Source organism: Pongo abelii, chromosome 23, assembly GCF_028885655.2.
Source record: "Pongo abelii isolate AG06213 chromosome 23, NHGRI_mPonAbe1-v2.0_pri, whole genome shotgun sequence".
NCBI classification, from domain to species: Eukaryota; Metazoa; Chordata; class Mammalia; order Primates; family Hominidae; genus Pongo; species Pongo abelii.
Window position 1 is genome coordinate 49,344,665 of NC_085929.1, and position 20,035 is coordinate 49,364,699.

Consider the following 20,035-nt stretch of genomic DNA (forward strand, 5'->3'; position numbering starts at 1 on the left):
AAATGAGTCACGTGAAGTGAAAAAAGACAAGGCTACATATTGCACGGTTGCATTCATATGGCATTCTGGAAAAGGTAGAAACAGAAAACATATAAGTGGTTTCTAGGGACTGGGGGTGTAAGGAGGGGTTGACTACAAAGATCCACCTGTTGGGGAGGTGATGGAAGAGTTCTATATGTTGATTGTGGTGATGGTTATGTGATACGGTTTGGCTGTGTCCCACTCAAATCTCATCTTGAATTATAGTTCCCATAATCCTCATTTGTCACTCAAATCTCATCTTGAATTATAGTTCCCATAATCCTCATGTGTCATGAAAGGAACCTGGTGGGAGGTAACTGAATCATGGGGGCAGTTACCCCCATGCTATTCTCATGATAGTGAGTAAATTCTCATGAGTTCTTATGGTTTTATAAGGGGGTTTCCCCCCTTTGCTCAGCATGTCTCTTTCCTGCTGCCATGTGAAGAAGGATGTGTTTGCTGTCCCTTCTGCCATGATTATAAGTTTCCTGAGGCTTCCCCAGCCATGCAGATGTGTGAGTCAATTAAACCTTTTTCCTTTATAAATTACCCAGTCTTGAGCAGTTCTTTATGGCAGCATGAGAATGGACTAGTACATTACATAACTGTATACATTCATCAAAACTTCAAGAACTGTACACTAAAAGGAGTGTATTTGGCCTGGCGCAGTGGCTCACGCCTGTAATCCCAGCATTTTGGGAGGCTGAGGTGGGTGGATCGCGAGGTCAGGAGTTCGAGACCAGCCTGACCAACATGGTGAAACCCCCTCTCTACTAAAAATACAAAAATTAGCTGGGCATGGTGGTGGGCGCCTGTAGTCCCAGCTACTCAAGAGGCTGAGGCAGGAGAATCGCTTGAACCCAGGAGGCAGAGGATGCAGTGAGCCAAGATGGCGCCACTGCACTCCAGCCTGGGCAACAGAGGGAGACTCCATCTCAAAAAAAAAAAAAAAGAGTGTATACATAAATTATACCTTAAGAACTGAGAAAAATGGGAAACAAAGCAAATGCTCAGCAACATGGGACTTACAGCGTGAGTATCATTCAGCCACTAAACAGTACACTTCACGCATGAACAACTTGGGCTTGAACTACATGGGTCCACTTACATGTGGATTTTTTTCTTTTCTTTTCTTTCTTTTTTTTTCTGAGACGGAGTCTTGCTCTGTCACCCAGGCTGGAGTGTGGTGGCACGATCTCAGCTCATTGAAACCTCCACCTCCCAGGTTCAAGCAATTCTCCTGCCTCAGCCTCCCAAGTAGCTGGGATTACAGGTGTGTGCCACCATGCCTGGCTAATTTTTGTATTTTTAGTAGAGACCGGGTTTCACCATGTTGGCTAGGCTGGTCTCGAACTCCTGACCTCATCCTCCCACCTCGGCCTCCCAAAGTGCTGGGATTACAGGTATGTCCCACCATGCCCAGCCAGATTTTTTTCAATAAAAGTTACACTTGAGTGTGCCAGCCTTTCCTGTTGCCCCTTCCACCTCCTCTACTTCTTTCACTTCTTTTTTTGAGACAGGGTCTTGCTCTGTTTCCCAGGCTGGAGTACAGTGGTGCAATCATGACTCACGGCAGCCTCGACCTCTCAGGCTATAGTGATCCTCCCACCTCAGCCTCCTGAGTAGCTGGGAATACAAGTGTGCACTACCATGCCTGGCTAATTTATTTTTATTTTTATTTTTGGTAGAGACAGGGTGTCCCTATGTTACCCAAGCTGGATTCGAACTTCTGGGCTCAAGCGATCCTCCCACCTCAGCCTCCCAAAGTTCTGGCATTACAGGTATGAGCCACTATGTCTGGTGTTTATTTTTAATTGAAGTATATTTAGGGACATGAGAAAATGCTCATGATCAAATGGTAGAACGAAGTAGGGTACAAAACTATTTTTACAGTATGATCCCAATTTTGTAAGACACATACACACATTGATGATGATGATAAGAAAACAGCACGTGTGGCTGGGCGTGGTGGCTCACGCCTATAATCCCAGCTACTCGGGAGGCTAAGGCAGGAGAATTGTTGAATCTGAGAGGTGGAGGGCACAGGGAGCCGAGATCGCGCCATTGCACTCCAGCCTGGGCAACAAGAGTGAAATTCCACCTCAAGAAAAGAAAGAGAAAACGGCACATGTGCATATATATGTTAGGAAAAAGACTAGAAAAAAATACACCCCAATGTTAGCAATGTAACCTCTGGAAGTCAGGATCACAGATAACTAATGTTTTTCTGAATACCTTTACTAAATTTCCAAATTTTCATCTGAGCCTTTGTTCCTTTTACAATCAGGAAAAAATAATTAAGATTGCTATTGGAAAATACTATAAAGGGGCAGGGCCACCACCTGGCTGTCTTTGCCCAGAAGTGGCCAGTGACTGTATATAGTTCACATGCCCCGAGGCGGCTGCCTTGGTGATCCGAATGCTGTTGAGCTCAGGGTCTTTTAGGTCCTCGTACCCTAACCCTAACTCTAAGGCGCTCTGAGTTTCTGCAACCTTCGGCAGGTCTAGCACCTAGTATTCCTCTGGCGTCTGAGTTTTGGTCCACTGACAGTTGGTGCTGGTATCCTTTCCCCTAAAAGAGTGACATCACTTGTTTAGTTCACATCCTAGCCCTTTCCACAAAGGATTTGAAGATGCCTAAAACAATATAATCTGGGTTTCATAGGATGGTCCTAGATTTGTTGCGTTTTTTTTTTCTTTTTGGTTTAGCGCCACAAACCTGGGCTAGAGGGGAGATGAACACTGTGTTTCCTCTGACCCTGTGCCTGGTGGTGGTCATGCCTGGCCAGAAATGAGCCTTGTACCTCAACTGCAGGCCAGGCCGGATTTAGCTCAGTTTGGGCACATCCTTCCAGGTGTGGTGGAGCCACCTCCATCCTGACCCTGGTTCTTTTCACTGGCTGGCACTTGGAGCTGACTCCATCCTGGCCTGAGGGCCCCTCTGCTTGCTGTCACCACAGGGGCCACAGAGATGCAGTCCATTTATTCAGAAAACCGAGGCCCAGAGAGTGGCCTGTGTCTTCCACAGGTGTCTGGGGAAGGGCTGGGGAGGGGCGCAGACCTTCCCTGCCTCAGAGGAGGCTTCGGGAAGGGTGGACAAGGGAGGGGAGCAGAGCGGGCAGCCACAACTCTGGGGAGACCTTGGACTGTGAAAAGGCGGGGAAGGAAAGCTTACAGGGCACCCACAGGCTGGGGTGCCCACCTGGCAGGGTCTTTGGCTTCTGAGCACCCCTTAAGTTATCCTCACTTGATCATCCCTGTTTTATTTGTTGTCGTTGTTTTGAGACAGAGTTTTGCTCTTATTTCCCAGGCTGGAGTGCAATGGCGCGACCTCTGCCTCCCAGGTTCACGCGATTCTCCTGCCTCAGCCTCCTAAGTAGCTGTGATTACAGGTGCCCACCACCACGCCTGGCTAATTTTTTGTATTTTTAGTAGAAACGGGGTTTCACCATGTTGGCCAGGCTGGTCTCGAACTCCTGATCTCAGGTGATCCACCCACCTCAGCCTCCCAAACTGCCGGGATTACAGGCATGAGCCACTGTGCCCGCCAGTCATCCCTACTTTTCAGCAAATGAAGCTCAGGAATTTTCTGTCTGTCTGTGGTCCAGCCTCCCACCCAGGTGGGGACTCAGGGACACTTCTACAGGAAGTTGGGGAACGGCTCAAGGATTGAGCAGTGCTCTGATCTCTGAGGCTTTGGAGCCTGGGTTGGGAGGCCTGAGACTTCTAAAACCCACCACACACATTCTCAGAAGACAACTCTGGCCCTTTGTCTCTGGCTGTCCCATCATGGTGTCAGAATAACGCAGGTCCTTCTGTGAGCCTACCAGAGTTTCCCAAGGGCAAGACTGGCTTCTCTTCATGTTTGTCCTGGCACCGCGGAGTCTCACACACAGTATGTGCTCAATAGATGCATGGTGAATGAATGATTGCCCAATGGATACATAAGGAGAGCCAGTTGATCCCCCACCAGGTTGGGCCACTCAGGGGTCAGGCCTTGCTCAGCTTCCCGAACCACGTGGTCTGTGCCCACGGGGAAGTCACTGCTTCCTCTCACTTGTCCTGTTTCCCCATGAACTACGAGGGGGTTGGTAAGGTGGTCCACACAAGTCCTTCCCAACCTCCCCCATCCCTATCCCGATGGCTTGTGAGCGGGTTCCCTCCAGGCCTATCCAGTGCCTGAGGCCTTGGCACAGCCCAGGCTGCCCAGTCGGGCCTTCACTACATGTTTCTGAATGGACCAGGATCTGGCATCAGAGCCCAGAGCAGAGGCCAGCCCTGTTCTCCATCTGCAGGGACCTTCGAAGGCCCAGTTTTAGCTCAGGCTGCAGCAAAGCCAGATCCCTACTCCGGTCACTTGGTGGCACTTGCTCACCCTCCCGACATTTCTGGGGTGTGAGAAGGATGGAGAGAGATGATGAAATACTCCCGTCCTGAGCTCCAGGGAGCTTTGGCCCAGGAGAGGGCTCTGGGGCTAACGCTCCCCCTAGTGTCAACTCAGGGGCCTTGGGGACCCGAAGAGGTGTGGACAGTTGGTGGCAGCACTGATCCAGGGTGGTGGCTGTGGGAGGAGCGAAGGGCAGCCATGGACAGCAGAGAACCCTGGGCCCCCGCCTATGATGTCACTCATAATCGTGACAATGACCGGCTCCTGAGTGCCTGTGGCCTTTTTCTTTTTTTTTTTTTGAGATGGAGTCTTGCTCTGTCGCCCAGGCTGGAGTGCAGTGGCGCGATCTCGGCTCACTGCAAGCTCCACCTCCCGGGTTCATGCCATTCTCCTGCCTCAGCCTCCTGAGTAGCTGGGACTACAGGTGCCAGGCACCATGCCCAGCTAATTTTTTGTATTTTTAGTAGAGATGGGGTTTCATCGTGTTAAGACAGGATGGTCTCGATCTCCTGACCTTGTGATCCACCGCCTCGGCCTCCCAAAGTGCTGGGATTACAGGGGTGAGTGACCGTGCCTGGCCTTTTTCTTTTTTTGAGACTGTCTTGGGAGCTCTGTCGTCCAGGCTGGAGTGCAGTGGTGCAATCATGGCTCACTGCAGCCTCACTGCAGCCTGGGCTCAAGCAATCCTCCTGCCTCAGTCTCCCAAGTAGTTGGGACTAGATGCATGCACCACCACACTCGACCAATTTTTAAACTTTTTGTAGAGACAGGGTCTCACTATGTTGCCCAGGCCACCTTTTCTTCTTGCTCTAACTCTCCAACTGGAAAAGTATCACTTCTACTTGGGGAAACTGAGGCCTAGAAACAAGGTGAGGTTTCCAAGCTGGCCCCTGAGGGCAGGGCAGGAGATGGGAGGTGGGCAGTTAGAGGCCCTGCCAGATCCCTCACGGGGGGTCCGTGTGATCCGGTCTCAGAGTGGAGGTTGCTTCATCCAGTTCAGCGGACACCGTGGTCTTGCCACGGTGTTTGGGCAGTGACTGAGGCCATGGGTACCAGGAGCCTGCTTCTGACCCCCCACCTTGCCTCCCAACCCCGTTCTGCCTGTTTCTCTGGAGCCTGGGACTGTGGGCCGAGCCGGGTGTCCGCCCTGCACTGCAGGGCTCCAACTCCTCAGAAGCTGGGAGCAGGGGACCCGCCACCCCTCAGACAAGGAGGCTGGGTGACAAGGATCTGTCCCATACCCTTGCTGACCTGGGACAAAGCCACACTGCAGGGGCAGCTGCCTGCCTTGCTCCTCCCAGGTGCTTTGTGAGGCCCCATGCCCAGCTGGCATGCTTTTCTGGGCAGCCTTCCCAGGGCTCGGTGAGCGTGGCCACAGCTGCCCTCACATCTTCTCTCCTGTCTTCAAGCCAGTCCAAGCCTCCTCCCTCCTCGGTTTCTCCAGCGAGGGAGGGGGTGGTTCCTCAGGGATTTCACTCAGTGCTTTGGGCTGGCTGAGACTCCTCAAGAAACCCTGGCTGGCTCTTGGAGCCTCTGTTTCCTCCTCTGTAGAATGGAAATGGGGAGACTTGCCCATACCCTGTGGAGATGTTTGGAGATGCAGATAATGTAAGTAAAAAGTGGGCAGCACACAGTAGGTGCTCAGGAAAATGTGCTCAGAGGAGAGTTATGGGTGATGCCAGTCTTGTCCTGCTGTTTGGGCTGGGGCAATAGAGAGGCGCCAGCCGATGCCCACACCGTGTGGAAGCCCAGGTCAAACAGCAGCAGGTCTCGGGGAGGAGAAGGGAACCGCAAGGGGCTCGGGTGCCTCAAATCCCCAACCTCCAGTTTGGCAGGGGCAGTGGGCCACGGCCTTTTGGGCAGGGGTCCTGTGCCCTGGATCTTGCCCAGCTCCAAAGCTAGTAAGCCCCAGGGAGGCCACCCCCACCAAGTGAAGTGGGGGTGAAGACATGATGGCAAAGGGACTTCCATATGCACGAGATCAACTGTTTATTGATTTTTTTCCTAAAATACTATACATTTAAAGAACTCTTAAACTGAAAAGACTTGACAATTTTTGGTAAATCTGTAGCACAGAAATGAGGATTTCTGCTGGTAAGTTCTCATGACAGACACAGACACAGGTCCACTTTCCAAGCAAGACATCTGCTCACTGGAAACAGAGTAAATGCATAGCTCGTGATGGCGGCGTGCACTGCTGAGTTACATAAAATACAGGTTCTCCCCCACCCCCGCCGGCCCCATGTGACCACAGTGTAGCTCTGGCTGCAGCACCTGCTCCCTGGCGACTCTGGGCAGCCGGAGAGACTTGTGCTGTGGGTAAGACCCAGCTTTTGTTTGTGCACAAGTAATACGATGACTGAAATCTGCAACTACTGCAAAGACGCGGGCACTTTTACAGTGTTCTGCTACGGAACCAGAACAAAGGCCAGTCAGAAGCCGGACCAGCAGTCAGCTGGTGACGACAAACCTCCCTCCAGCAGGCACCATGTCAGAGAGGCCCCAGGCCCACTGAGCCCAGGGAGGAGACCCAGCCGGCCAGCCAGACGTGTGCCTGAATGCCACAGACTTCAAGCAGTTTACAAACGAAACTCACCGTTAAAAGCTGTTAAATCTCATTAAAACAGTAGACGAGTGCTTTAGATTCTCTGAATATCAAATAATATATACAGATATACACTGAGACATGACAGTCTAATATAAAGCATGTTTATCTACAGATGCATTTGCTTGAAAAGTTAGTCGTCTTTTTAACTCTGAATCACTGATAAAATTGTTAATCTGCAAAAGAGTACAGTTTTAAGCAAGAATAGAGTGAAAATAATTTTTAAATATGGCGATTTGGGGGAGTTCTACCTAAGGTTCTATCTAAAGCTTCCATTCAGATGCCCAAAAGCACAAAGAGCATTCCCAATAGAAACCCGACCATAACCTGGTCCCACCTTCCTGCCATAATTCCTTTCCTCAAACATCATCTGCCACCTGAGGCTAAGCCTACACACGGCGTGGCTGAGTAACAGGGCATGGGAATAGGGAGATCGTTTCCTCAAGACTGGTGCACATCAATCTGTGCCATAATTTAAGTAGAAATGTACAGAACAGGTGTATAAAAAAGTATAACTGTACACAGCCTTTAAATTAAAAACCTCAAAATCTTCACTCAGGAAATGGGATGTAAGCTTGTTCATTTAAGTTGCAGGTGATGGACTCGTCAGAGAGAGTAATCAGTGGAACAAGATCAGTGTAACCCACCATTGACTCAGAAAGGAGAGACAAAGTCAAGAACATAGAGATCTAGGATAGGCCAACAGGCACAGTGGGCGGGGAGGGGCGGCTATTTCTGTTGTTCTGCGTCTTCCTGCGCTCAGATCCCTCCAGCTGCACTCGGAAAGGTGCCGAGTCCCAGGCGAAATGACCAGCTCATCTGCCTTCCAGGAACACCATGAAGCCAAGAGCAATGGAACCATCATCTCTTGCAGGAAAAAGAGTGGATGCCCACATGGCTGGCTGAGGCTTCTGGGCCCACCGCCTCCGTCCCCCCACTGGCCTGTCCCCCGGCTTATCACTGGATCGCCTCCACATAATTTGCCGGGTATAGGCCAACTTGCCCGTTGTCCAAGCGTCCCTTGCACCAGCCCTGCTCATCCTCGTCCTCCATCTTGGTCAGCTCGTCCCCTGCAAGACAAAGAGGGAGCCGTCTCCATGAGAGGGTGTGACACCGACGGTGGGCTAGAGAGCCACATTCACGAGCTTTGGGCCCACAGAGGGTGGAGGGCCAGGCATTCTGTGGCGGGCAGGCCGAGGCCTGGTCATTTCTCTACTAAATGCGTTTTCAGTTGCCTCTTTGGTCACGGGCCTCTGACAGATCTAGAGATGACAGTCTCACACGGTAATTTAGAGCAAGCTGCTCTCAGCTGCCACAGTGGCTCCCACTGAGACTGTGGCGTCGAGCTCCATAGGGCTGTGCCTTCCTCACCACCCGGGCCAGGTGGCAGGAATCCTCCCTCGGTTGTGCCCCTCCCTCACGCTGGGCCTCTTCTGTCCTCCCCACCAGGGCCCCGGCCGCCTTTCTCCCAGCAGCTGTCTCTGGGGTCTCTCTGCCTTTGCTAATCCCTCTCCTCTGCAACTTCCAGGCTGCGAGAGAGGAAGGGACCCTGTCTGACAGTCATACCTGTCATTCTATCCCCAGCACCTGGCTGATGACTTGTGCACGGTGCCATGTGTCAACCCTTCCTGACACCCTGAGAAGGAGCCCCTGGCGCTGTTCTGGAATCTCCCTGTGGCTCTAATGTATTAACGTGGTTCCATTTATCTTTTGTTTGTTCCAACCTGAAGGACCTCCTACTTCTGGCCAGGCCTCAGGTAGAGGAGGAGATACAGAGATGAGAGGAACTGATGGATCCTGGTCTCAAGGAGGCAGACTAGGGTGGTGAGGGGGAGGTGGCACTACGGTGGGGCCCCAGGTCTGACATTTGCCAGGTTAGGGAAGCAGAGCAGCTCAGAGCCCAGGGGTGGGCAGGGGCCTGTGTGCTTCTGGTTGGTAACTCACTGCAGGGAAGGCCAGTTGGGCCTGCTGGCTCGGACCTCGTCAGGAGCAAGCAATTGGTGGGAAAGAAATAGTCCCAGTGCTGTTTTGCCTTTATTGTTAAGTTTGTAGTTTTGTAACTCTTTTTGGCATATTTTGGTCCATTTTTCAGAATTAGATGCAGTTTTCCCCCTGGTTTAGCATTTCCCTGATGCTTTCGATTTTGTATGGCAGCAATGCTGGTCAGGATGCCTGCGGAGCTAATACCTGGGGCTTCCAGTGCTCCTCGGACTGCCTGGGCTCAAATCCCAGAGCCACCACTCACTGGCTGGGAGACCTGGACCAACTGTGTCCACTCCCTGGGCCTGTGGCCCTCATCTGTGGACAGGGGGTGCTGTGAAGATTAAGTGTTAAGACACTAAAGAACCCTGGGAGGGCGGGACATGCGTAAGCACTGGCTCAACCTCCCACTGTCGTGCCGCTTCTGCCAGACCAGTGCTCCTGCAGATCAGACTCAGAGGCATCAGGAGCAGATGCAGGGGCCACAGGGCAGCAGCCATGATGAACCACCATCTCTTCCCACCGCTTCGTGCCTCGGGCCCCTGGTGTTTCTTTTGCCCTGCCTTCATTGGTTGCTGTGCTCTCACAAGCCTGGATCCAGGCTACCGAGGCTAGGATGAGGCCTGTAACCCCACACTACCATGTGGCAAACAGCTAGAGCACCGCAAGAGACGTAAGTCAAGCCACACTGGCTGGGAGCAAATTTTGCATTGTTAAAAAGCAGGATAACACAGAAAATAGAACGGGCAGGAAAGCTTTCACATTGTGCAAATGTGAATTGGTGATTAGAAGGTTAATTTCAATCAGTTTGTTTTGACAATTTACTTGGATCTGGAAGAAACATTTTAAATCTACAAAATTACTGTCAAACCGAATAGGCAGGATTGAAAAGGAGTCAGAAATGATAAACAAATAAACCAACAAAGTCGGGGGTAACAACCCTAACCAAAGATATCAGAAACTGGATGAAGATGGCTTAAAGGCACATTAAAAAAAATCCAAAAAACCAAAAAAACCCAACTTCTCAAACTGGGCAGAGGCAGCTGATAACCAGCCCAGGGGATGAGTGTCTGGGGAGAGCAGGCTGGCACTCTGGGTGCTGAGGGGAGGAGGCTGAAGGCTGGTTAGAAGCTAGGCCATTGGGCACAGCCCCCAGGCCCTGGCTTCCCTGCTGAGTGAGGGGGTTGGGGTGGTGGTGGTAAGGCAGCCCTTCCCACAAGTGTAGCCTAGGGGCAAGGGCACACTTTAGCCTGTGTGGGTTGAGTTCTGGCCCAGCTTCCCTCTTGGAGTGGCAGATGCTGCTTCTGGGGGAGCTTCACAAAGAGGGCAAGAGAGGGAAGAATCTGGGTTGCTGTGGGTCCGCTTTGGCCCTAGGCCACTCCAGCTTCTTTAGGTGCTAAGATAGCAATTTTCTTTTTCTTTTTCTTTTTTTTTTTTTGAGACAGAGTGTCACTCCATCACCCAGGCTGGAATGCAGTGGTATGATCTCAGCTCACTGCAACCTCCACCTCCCAGGTTCAAGTGATTCTCTTGGCCTCCCCAGTAGCTGGGATTACAGGCGTGCGCCACCACGCCTGAATAATTTTTTAATTTTTTTTTAGTAGAGGCAGGGTTTCACCATGTTGGCTAGGCTGGTCTCAAACTCCTGACCTCAAGTGATCCTTCGGCCTTGGCCTCTCAAAGTGCTGGGATTACAGGTGTGAGCCATCGTGCCTGGCCAAGATAACACTTTTCAAATTGAAGATGTGAAAAGCCATTTTGGTAAACTGCAAATGCATTAAAAAAATTCCTAGTTGGGTGGGGTGGTAGCACACATCTGTGGTCCCAGCTACGTAGGAGGCTGAGGTGGGAGGACTGCTTGAGCCCAGGAGATCAAGGCTGCAGCTGCTGTAAGCTATGATCGCACCACTGTACCCCAGCTTGGCTAACAGAGTGAGACCATGTCTCTGTTTAAAAAAAAAAAAAAAAAAGATTATCATTGAAGACCATTCAAAGAAAAAGACATTGGACAGAAAGTCTTCACAGGCAGAGCAATGTAATCAGGATCCAGGCTGTTTTATAAAACTATGGTTTCTGTTCCTAGCAACACAGATATGTGTGTGGGTTGGTGCGTGCATGGTAGGTGTAGGCAGGTAGGTGTGCACACACACAAGTTGCTGCCTGAGACAAGGCCCCACCTGGCCCAGGGGCATGCCAAGTGCTACTCTGGGGTCTGGGCAAAGCTGCGGTCTCCTGAGGGCTTCTCTGGCAGTTGGGGACCCCTAGAGAAAGGCTTCTCTCAGGGACCTGCGGGGCTAGCAACTCCCAGAGTACATATGGGGGAACCTGGTGGTCCTGGCCAACAGCTTCTCCAGATGCCCTTGTGTGTGACTAGCCAGTGCCCTGCAATTCACAGCCTTGACCCAGCAAGGGGAGGAGTCCGGGCACTGGCTTGGGAGCACCTCACTATTTCTGAGTCTTGGCATTGGGCATCCGCCTTTTTTTTTTGAGACAGAGTTTTGCTCTGTCGCCCAGGCTGGAGTGCAGTGGTGCGATCTTGGCTCACTGCAAGCTCCGCCTCCCGGGTTCAAGCGATTCTCCTGCCTCAGCCTCCCGAGTAGCTGGGACTACAGGCGGCTGCCACCACGCCCAGCTAATTTTTTGTATTTTTAGTAGAGGCGGGATTTCACCCTCTTAGCCAGGATGGTCTCCATCTCCTGACCTTGTGATCTGTGCTCCTCGGCCTCCCAAAGTGCTGGGATTACAGGCGTGAGCCACCACACCCAGTCTACTTTTTTTTTTTTTTTTTTTTTTTTTAAGAGATGGGGTCTTGCTCTCTCTTCTAGGCTAGAGTACAGTGGTATGAACATGGCTCACTGCATCCTCTTGGGTTTAAGTGATCCTCCTGCCTCAGCCTCCCAAGCAGCTGGGACTATAGGTATGCAACACCACGCCCAGCTAATCTGCTACTTTTGTTTGTTTCTTTATTTATTTGAGACAGGGTCTCGCTCTGTTGCCCAGGTTATTTATTTGTTTGTTTGTTTGCGACAGGGTCTTGCTCTGTTGCCCAGGTTGGAGTATAGTGGTACAATCATGATTCATTGCAACCTCAATCTACTGGGCTCAGGTGATCCTCCCACCTCAGCCTCCCAGATAGCTGGGACTACAGGCACGTGCCACTAAAATTAGCCCAGCTAATTTTTTTTTTTTGAGACAAAGTCTTGCTCTGTCACCCAGGCTGGGGTGCAGTGGTGCGACCTTGGCTCACTGCAACCTCTACCTCCCAGGTTTAAGTGATTCTCCTGCCGCAGCCTCCTGAGTAGCTGTGATTATAGATGTCCCGTCACACGCCTGGCTCATTTTTGTATTTTTAGTAGAGACAGGGTTTCACCATGTTGGTTAGGCTGGTCTCGAACTCCTGACCTCAAGTGATCTGCCTACCTTGGCCTCCCAAAGTGCTGGGATTACAGGCGTGAGCCACCATGCCTGGCCTAATTTTTTGTATTTTTTGTAGAGACAGGTTTCGCCATTTTGCCCAGGTTGGTCTCAAACTCCTGGGCTCAAGTGATCCTTCCACCTTGGCCTCCCAAAGCTCTGGGACTACAGGCATGAGCCACCACATCCAGCCAATTGGCTGCTTTTGACAATGAAGCCAGGGCACTGGGGAAGGGCCTGCAGTGACTCACAAGTGAAACTAGCAAGAACTTTTCCAGACTTAAAAGACAAAAAAGACCCCCCCCCCCCCCAACCTGCAGGTTGGAAGCCTTCCTCCCCTGGATGCTGGGGGAGCCCACCTACCAGCTTTGAAGCTCAGCTCATCGTGCTCCTGCCCCTCGTAGTCATACAGGGCCCGGACTCGCACTTCTGTCCCTGAGGTGGCGTCGTCATCGAATGGATTCGAGTCCCCATTGGCATCCGTGGAGGAGAAGGGGTTGTTAGACTCATCGTCTGACCAGTCGGTGGGATAGCTCTGGGTCTTCTCGTAGCTGCTCACACTGCAAGAAAGGGGAGGCCGCAAGGCCCTCAGCACAGGGCTGGCAGAGGGTGTGAGGCCCCCGCCCCCGCAAGGGGAGGGCACTGGAGCCTTGGGGCTCAGGGCTGAGGGCTCCTTCCGAAGGAACACAGGTGGAGCCAGCGCTAGTGTGGGTTCATGCCATCCACACTCATCCTGAGCCACCAACAGGCTTTCCAGGGGCAGGCGGCTGGAGATGCCCACAGCAGAGGCCAACCTGGGGCCTCGCTCTCTAGTCCCCAGCACAGACTGCGTGTTGTCTGTTTTCCTGTCATGGTGCTGCTAGGGCCTTGAAGGGTTAACAGAGGACAGAGAAAAAGCAACTGAAGATTGTTAGCTGTGCCCTCCCCGAGGAATGGGGGTGCCAGAGAGCCTGTGCCAGAGAGCAGGCGGTGGGCCAGGGTGCAGCACGCCAGGTGCCCACTTCCTGCAGAGCTTCGTGCATTGCTGAGTGCCAAGGGGTGAGACCCCTGGACAGAGAGAGAGAGGAAGAGAGACAGAGCGAGCGAGGTGGGACCAGAGGAAGCGTTTGTTCACCAACTTTTTGGCCTTAGTGTCCTCCTTCTCACTGACGGTGCTGCCCGTGTCGTCCTCATCCTCGAAGGGGTTGTAGCTGGACTGTGACTGCGCAGACTGGGCGGGGTTGCTCGGGACATTAAGGGTGCTATGGAGAGAGAGAGCTTTCAGGGCATCCCAGCTCTGCAGGGGCCCGTGAGGGTCCTGGCAACTCCTAGCTGCAGGATCTCAAGAGACAAATCAGCTCTTCCTGTAACTGGAGGGGACCGTGGTGTTTCAACAGAAAGGTTGGCAGAATGCGGGCAATACTTCAGCTATGAAACACGGTCCAGGAGCCTAGGAGAGGACTTGGTTTCCCTTTTCCTTCCTTGCACCTGGAGACAGTCCGTCCAGAACAGGAGCCCTGGGGTGGCCCAGGGGTGGGTGACAAGCCACAGCTGGAGCAAAAGTGGTTTCCAGGTTCAGGGCTTCTCCCCTGTCCTGACTCCCACCACTATGAGCTGGGGGGGTCAAAAAGCCCCTCAGGGTCTCCTCTGAGAGTGACAGTCTGGGAGGGGCCGGCTCCCATGGATGAGTGGGAGAGGGCTCTGAGCTCTTCAGACCACACGGCCTCCTCCTGACTACTAAGGGGTTCAGGGCTCGCTCTTCTGCTCTGTGGGGCTGGAGCTTCCAAAATCAGGGCCAGGGCCTGCTGCACAGTCTTTTCTAGATAAAAAGAAGGATTCCTTTGGTGCTCCAGAGGGAAAATCCAGTCGTGCAACTGCCTACTGTGTGCCAGGCCCAGTGTGGGAACCAGAGAGATCTGGGCCAAGGTCTGCCTGAGGGCTGGGAGCCGGGAGCTGAGTTACGCACTACGAAGACCACAGGGAGACCATCAAGCAATCAGACAGGCACCAAGGGCCCTGGCACCCCACCAAGTAACTGATCCTAGGACCGGACTACACTGGCCAGCAGCACCTTCTACTTCCAAGACCAGGGCCTCAGGGCACAGGCCCCTAAAGCACTGGATGGACGGCTCAGCCTGAGCACCCACCACCCCAGAACCAAGGAAGGGAGGCGAGGACATGCCTCCAATGCCACCAGAGTGATCCTGAGTGGCCAGTAACTGCCTCATCCACTTCAGTCTGGCAAGGGGTACTGGACCTAGGCCTGCTGGAGGCCAATATCCAGGCCACATGTCTGAGCTCACCAGCCCTCCTCCCTCCTTGGCACCTTTCTCTAGCAGACTGTTGTGAGACGGCACTGGTGGGGACAGCTGGATTGTGCAGCAACCCTGGCCAGCCCAGGGCCCCCAGGGTCTCCTCTGAGGCAGTGTTTCTTCTTTCCCATTCCCACCCCCAAGCATACAGGTGCTGGCCTGATCCCTGGGACAGGCACTTACTGCCGAGCCCACCCGCCCAGACAGTGTGCACAGCAGCGGAACGACGACAGCCACACCTGCTGGGGAGCCTGGGTCACACCTGCTGGGGAGCCTGGGTGGGGGCTTCAGTGCCTGGGGCTGCAGGAAGGCCATGGGAACCTGGGCTGAGCCTTCTCAGGAAGCCCCAGTATGAAATGACAATTACCGAGTGTCACATGGAGGCCTGTGGGCAGGTCCTGTAGGAAGACCTCCTCTAGCACACACTTTCCAGAAGGGTCTAATGACCACAGTGCCACCCTTACATCTCTCATTTTCAGCCAATGACTAAGTCAGAAATAACCAATGCTCCTAACGAAGAGGTAATTTGGAAAGGAGATGCCTGGCAGTCCTCTCCGGTCCCTCCCTTGACTGGCGCCTGCACACAATACAGAGTGAGCATGAACCTCGGCAGGACCTCAGCTGCCCGAGGGAACCAGGGGGGCACCTCCACCGGTGTCCGGGCAGGGCGGTGCTATCCCTGGGGACATGAATGCCAGCCCTGTCATCAGCTCCTCCCTGCTTGGGTCTGAAGCTCAGGGCCAAGGCTCCCTCTCTGGATCTGTCAGCAGCTCTGGCACCAGGCAGGAAGACAACCTTCCCCGGAGATGCCCCTGGGCCACGGCCCACAGAGCTCAGGAGCCCAGGAACCTCCCAGGTGTCCAGGCTGGGGCTGCCCTGGACCATGCAGATTGCCCAGGGGCCCCCCCATGGGACGGCCTCTTTTGGATGGAGGTGGCGCCCACTCACCTGCTGGGCTTACTCGGCAGAGACTGGTCGCCTGTCTGGTTGATGCCCGTCAGGGTGACGCCGTCAGTGGCCTTCTTCTTCTCTCTCCGGCTGAGGGTTCGATTCAGGTCTGCGGACCACTCCTAGGCAACAGGTGCCGAGGGAGAGAAACCGAAGGTTACTACTTGCTGGAAGCCACGTCTGTCCTCAGTTCCTACCCAGCGAGCCTGCAGTTGGCTCTGTGCATCTGATGTGTAGACTCAGGGCCCCTGCTCTCCCTGGTTTCCCAGAAGACCTCAGGCTCCCCATGCCCCACTTATGAACCCAAACGACCTGAGCCCCTCCTCACTGTTCAAAGCAGGGGCTCATCAGGGGATCTGGAGGCTGGCACCTCTACAACCACCCCCAGGCCATGCTGCCCGCCTCCCAGAGGACCAGCGTGGGTGGCGAGGACCAGGGCAAGTTCCGGGGCCTCCTGTTCCTGACCCCGCCCACCAAGGTTCTCAGTCCCAGCCCCCTCAGGCCAGCATGGGCCCCTGTGGCCTCCCCAGATATCTGCTGAGCCTCCCAAAGTAGACAGGAGCCAGCCTCTGAGGCACCTGTCCTGAAGTGCTGAAGATCCTTTGCGTCGATGCCCTAAATTGTCCCTGGGCCACAGGGTCAAGACAGTTGGCTTTGGAGACCCGAGCAAGCCTGCCATGTGGAAAAATGGGCCCTGGACTGCAAATAAAACCAGGACTAGGTGGCTACCAGCTGACAGAAGGGGCAGGCAAGCAGACTCTCAGTCTCCAAAGAGCAGGGCCCTCCCCCGTGTTTTGCTGTCCTGGGACTTTTCCTCTGTGATCTGAGCACATGTTGGGGCTAACAAAGCAAAGCAGAGTACGCTCCTCCCGGAAGCCTCACGAGTTCCCGGGTGGCGAATGGGCTTCACCAACTGCACTGAAAATGGACTAGGGCAAAACCATGAAAGGAGACTGTGTCTTGATTTTCTAGAAGAGTCTGTGCATGCCCGTGTGTCTGAGTGCATGCCCGCAGGTGTTTAATGAGCTCTCCTTCCCCCATATCTCCACCAATTACCAGACAACTCTGATTAAAACTTGGTGTGGCTGAGTCCACAGCTCTGCTCACACGTACTTACAGAACTTCTGGGTTGGAAGCCAACTCAGAAACATCCTGTCTAACCTGTCCATTTGTCAGATGAGGAAACTGAGGCCCAGAAAGGCAACGTGACTTGCCCACGCAGCGTGGGTGGCAGACCTGGGCCCGACCCCAAATCTGGGTCACCTTTTTGTCTATTAATTATTTTCTGACCAAAATAGGTTGACTGAGAACTCAATCGGAACCTCAGAGTCCTCCACAGTGACCTCTGAATATAAATTCATCCTGATCGGGTGGCCTCCAAAGGCCAATGGGATCAACACCAAGCCAGCGCTGAAGGGAAGGCCCGGCTCTCAATACCCCTGACAGTAGCGCAGCCTCAGCTGAACTGCTAGGAGCCTGGCGGGGGCAGCACACCCACCCATGCGGGCCACAGACACCCTGCATGGTATATGGCACTCTTATGAGTTAGCCGAACGCAGACACTTACTTCATCCTTGTGGCATGAAAAATAAAAACAAAGAATTGCATTAGAGAAAGGCATGGTCCCGTAACAGCTGCAAACGTGCACAGAATGAACGCACAGGGGTTGGTTCCCAGCCCATGGACCCACAGAGAGAAGGACCCCCTGAGCTCTGGCTGGGACACCCTCCAGGAGACAGACTGTCAAACAGTCCTCCCCACTGTGCCCCTCTCTGGGTATAATGGGCACCTCTAAGGGACCCAGGCGAATTTCACAGGTGGTTTCCTGTGCCACTCCGGGAGCAGAAAATCCTCACTGTGTCTGAAACCCCAGCTGTGCACAAAACACATCAGCCAAGACTTCCTGGTATGTGGCTCCAGAGGAGAGGCTGGGCTTTGTGCTGTCCCCTCTAGGGCCGCTTCCACTCGAGACGGCTCTGACCCTCCACGCTCTCTCAGTGCCTCTGTGGAAGAGGCACAGCTGCTCTGCCGCCTCCTACTGGGAGCAAGTCCTGGGGCTGGCGCAGGGGAGTGCTCGGCGGCAGGGCCCACACTGTCATTTGGAAAAACCTTCCTGTTAAGGGCCACAAAAGAAGTGCAGGAGTAAGAACTGCAGGCTACCAGGCACCCAGGAGGTTTCTGAGTGGTGGGCCTGGGTCAATAGCCCTGCATGGACAAAGTCACCATGTTCCCTAACAGCCCCCGACAGGAGATGGGTGCTCTTGTCATTCCCATTCCACACGTGGGAAAACTGAGTCAAAAAAGGGCGAATAGTTTGCTCAGCTTCCCACAGGTGGTCAGAGGTGAGCAGAATCTGAATGCAGCCCGGGCTCTGGCTGCTGCTGAGTCGGGGAAGCCACGAGGCCCACGCCCACGGCAGAGGTAGTCGCCCTCAGCATCCCTGCTGGGGCAGCTGACGCCACGTGCTTCAGCCTCAGGGGCAGCAGGACCTTTGCCCACTGCCTTCAGGGTGCCAGGTGGGGCCTGGTGACCAATCCTAGGGCTAGGTGAGTCCTGAGATCCCCAGGCCCTTGCATTTCGAATGTAAAGATAATGAAAGCTTAGACCCACATGATGGAAAAAGAAGAACATTCATTTTGAATCAGGATTCACTGAATTTACTGCCTGGAGTAGGGAAAAGTCCTTTGTTGGAAGGGTAAGGAGGGCTGCCCACTGAGACCACCTCCCCTTCCCTGGCCCACTGTGAGTGGAGCACCGTGGCTGCTCCCTTCCCGGCCATCCCACAGGGTGGGTCAGGGACCTGAGGTCCTGTGTGCCTGCGGCTCCTGGGACTGACTAGGAAGGAAGGGAATGCCAGTGGCCAAAAAGTGACAGTCAAACATTCCCAACTAGAGAGGACATAACTGCGACTTCACGAGAGGTTCAGAAGGCCTTCAGTAATGCCTGTGGCCCCCCAGGACTCTATGCCAGAACTTGGTCTGTACTATAGCTATGCCTAAAGGCTGCCTGATAAACAGGGCAAACACCAACATAGAGTCTGGAATGAGAAAGACATCGTCTAGCAACTCTGTGGGCCCAGGTCCTCTTCCAGGCTGATGAGGTCATGGGCACACCCTCCTCTTACCTCAAACTGCGGCCAGTTCATGGCCATGCCCGGCCCGTGATTGGCTCGGAACCACCTCAGGTCCTCCACTGCATCAGCCGCTCTGATGCTCTGCTCCAGGTCATGGTAAATGGCTTTGTAGCTAAATCAGAGAGAAATGTGGCTCTTTTAGAAGGCAGGGGCCAGCTACTCTTTGTCCCAGCCCAGTGCCAGCCACAGCAGGTCCTGTGGTCTCTGCCCTCTGTGAGTTGGTTTCACAGACACAGCCAGAACACTCCTCCCTTGGCGCAGGTGGAAGATCACGGGCCGCCACGTGCACAGATGGCTCCTGACAAATGAGCTTTAAATCAAACCAGCAAAGCAGGTGGCAATGAATAAGCCCTGCTCTGTGTCACATATGCAAAAGGCACCAGCAGGTGGGCTGTGTGGGCCACCACTCTGTGTGGTCCCATTTAACCAGGCCCAGAGTTGACGAAGAGAAAACTGGAGGGTGTTAGAAAGTACCCCTCCTTCCTCAACTCTGTCAGAAAAGCTTTATACCCAGACTTGCAAATGCAGAGTGTGAAGATGACCCGGTGCTGAACACTTCCACCACCAAGACGGGGTGGGGGCCGCCTTCCGCCTGGCAGCCATCATTGGCTCCCACCTTCCTAGGAAGCTGCCCTGCCAGGGAAGAGTGGATCACCGCTGGACCTGATATTTTCACTTATAATCTTTATGGGTGGTGAGTCATGTACTTTCTCTGGGCCTCGGTTTCCTCCTCTGTTGAGTGGGCATGATCCCCTCCATCAAGGGTTGAGTTGTGTCCTTCATAGGCAACATGCTAGAGTCCAAACCCCAGTGCCTCGGAATGTAGCCTTATTTGGAAATAAGGTCTTTACAGAGGTAATCAAGGTAAAATGAGGTCACTAGCAGGGGCCCCAATCCATATGACTGGTGCCTGTATTAAAAGGGGGAAATCCAGACACAGAGACAGACAAGCATCCACACGATGGAAGTCACTCCACATGCAGAAGACCCTGACACAGGCCAGCCCCACCCTGCTCCTGCCAGCAGAGCAGCCTCGGGCAAGTCATTTAATCTCACTCAGCCTCAGCTTCCTCATCAATAAGATGGCATCAGTGCCACCCACTTTACAAGGCTGTCATAAAAATGGAATGGTGGCAGAGCAGCAGCGGTGCAGTAACTGTTGCTTTTGATGATTTTTATACAGAGGGAGACAAACGGAATGTGTCTCCTATTAACAGCAAGCCTTGACCTGTGACGCGTCCCTACACAGTTGTGCT

The 20,035-nt window shown here is 53.4% G+C and overlaps 1 protein-coding gene across 10 annotated transcripts in view; it reads right to left on the bottom strand.

Annotated features, from left to right (window-relative positions):
• Positions 1 to 6,380: 6,380 nt before the first annotated feature.
• The window catches only part of PACSIN2 (protein kinase C and casein kinase substrate in neurons 2), a 150,564-nt gene continuing 136,909 nt past the window's right edge, over positions 6,381 to 20,035 (bottom strand). For 6 of the 10 annotated variants that reach the window (XM_024239614.3, XM_054542933.2, XM_054542935.2 and 3 more), the window contains 5 exons: positions 18,771 to 18,891; positions 15,647 to 15,768; positions 13,526 to 13,648; positions 12,771 to 12,967; positions 6,381 to 8,083 (listed from right to left, as the gene is read on the bottom strand). In XM_024239614.3, the coding sequence (XP_024095382.3) occupies positions 7,971 to 8,083; positions 12,771 to 12,967; positions 13,526 to 13,648; positions 15,647 to 15,768; positions 18,771 to 18,891 (676 nt within the window). In that variant the 3' untranslated portion in view covers positions 6,381 to 7,970. 10 annotated transcript variants of the gene reach the window in all.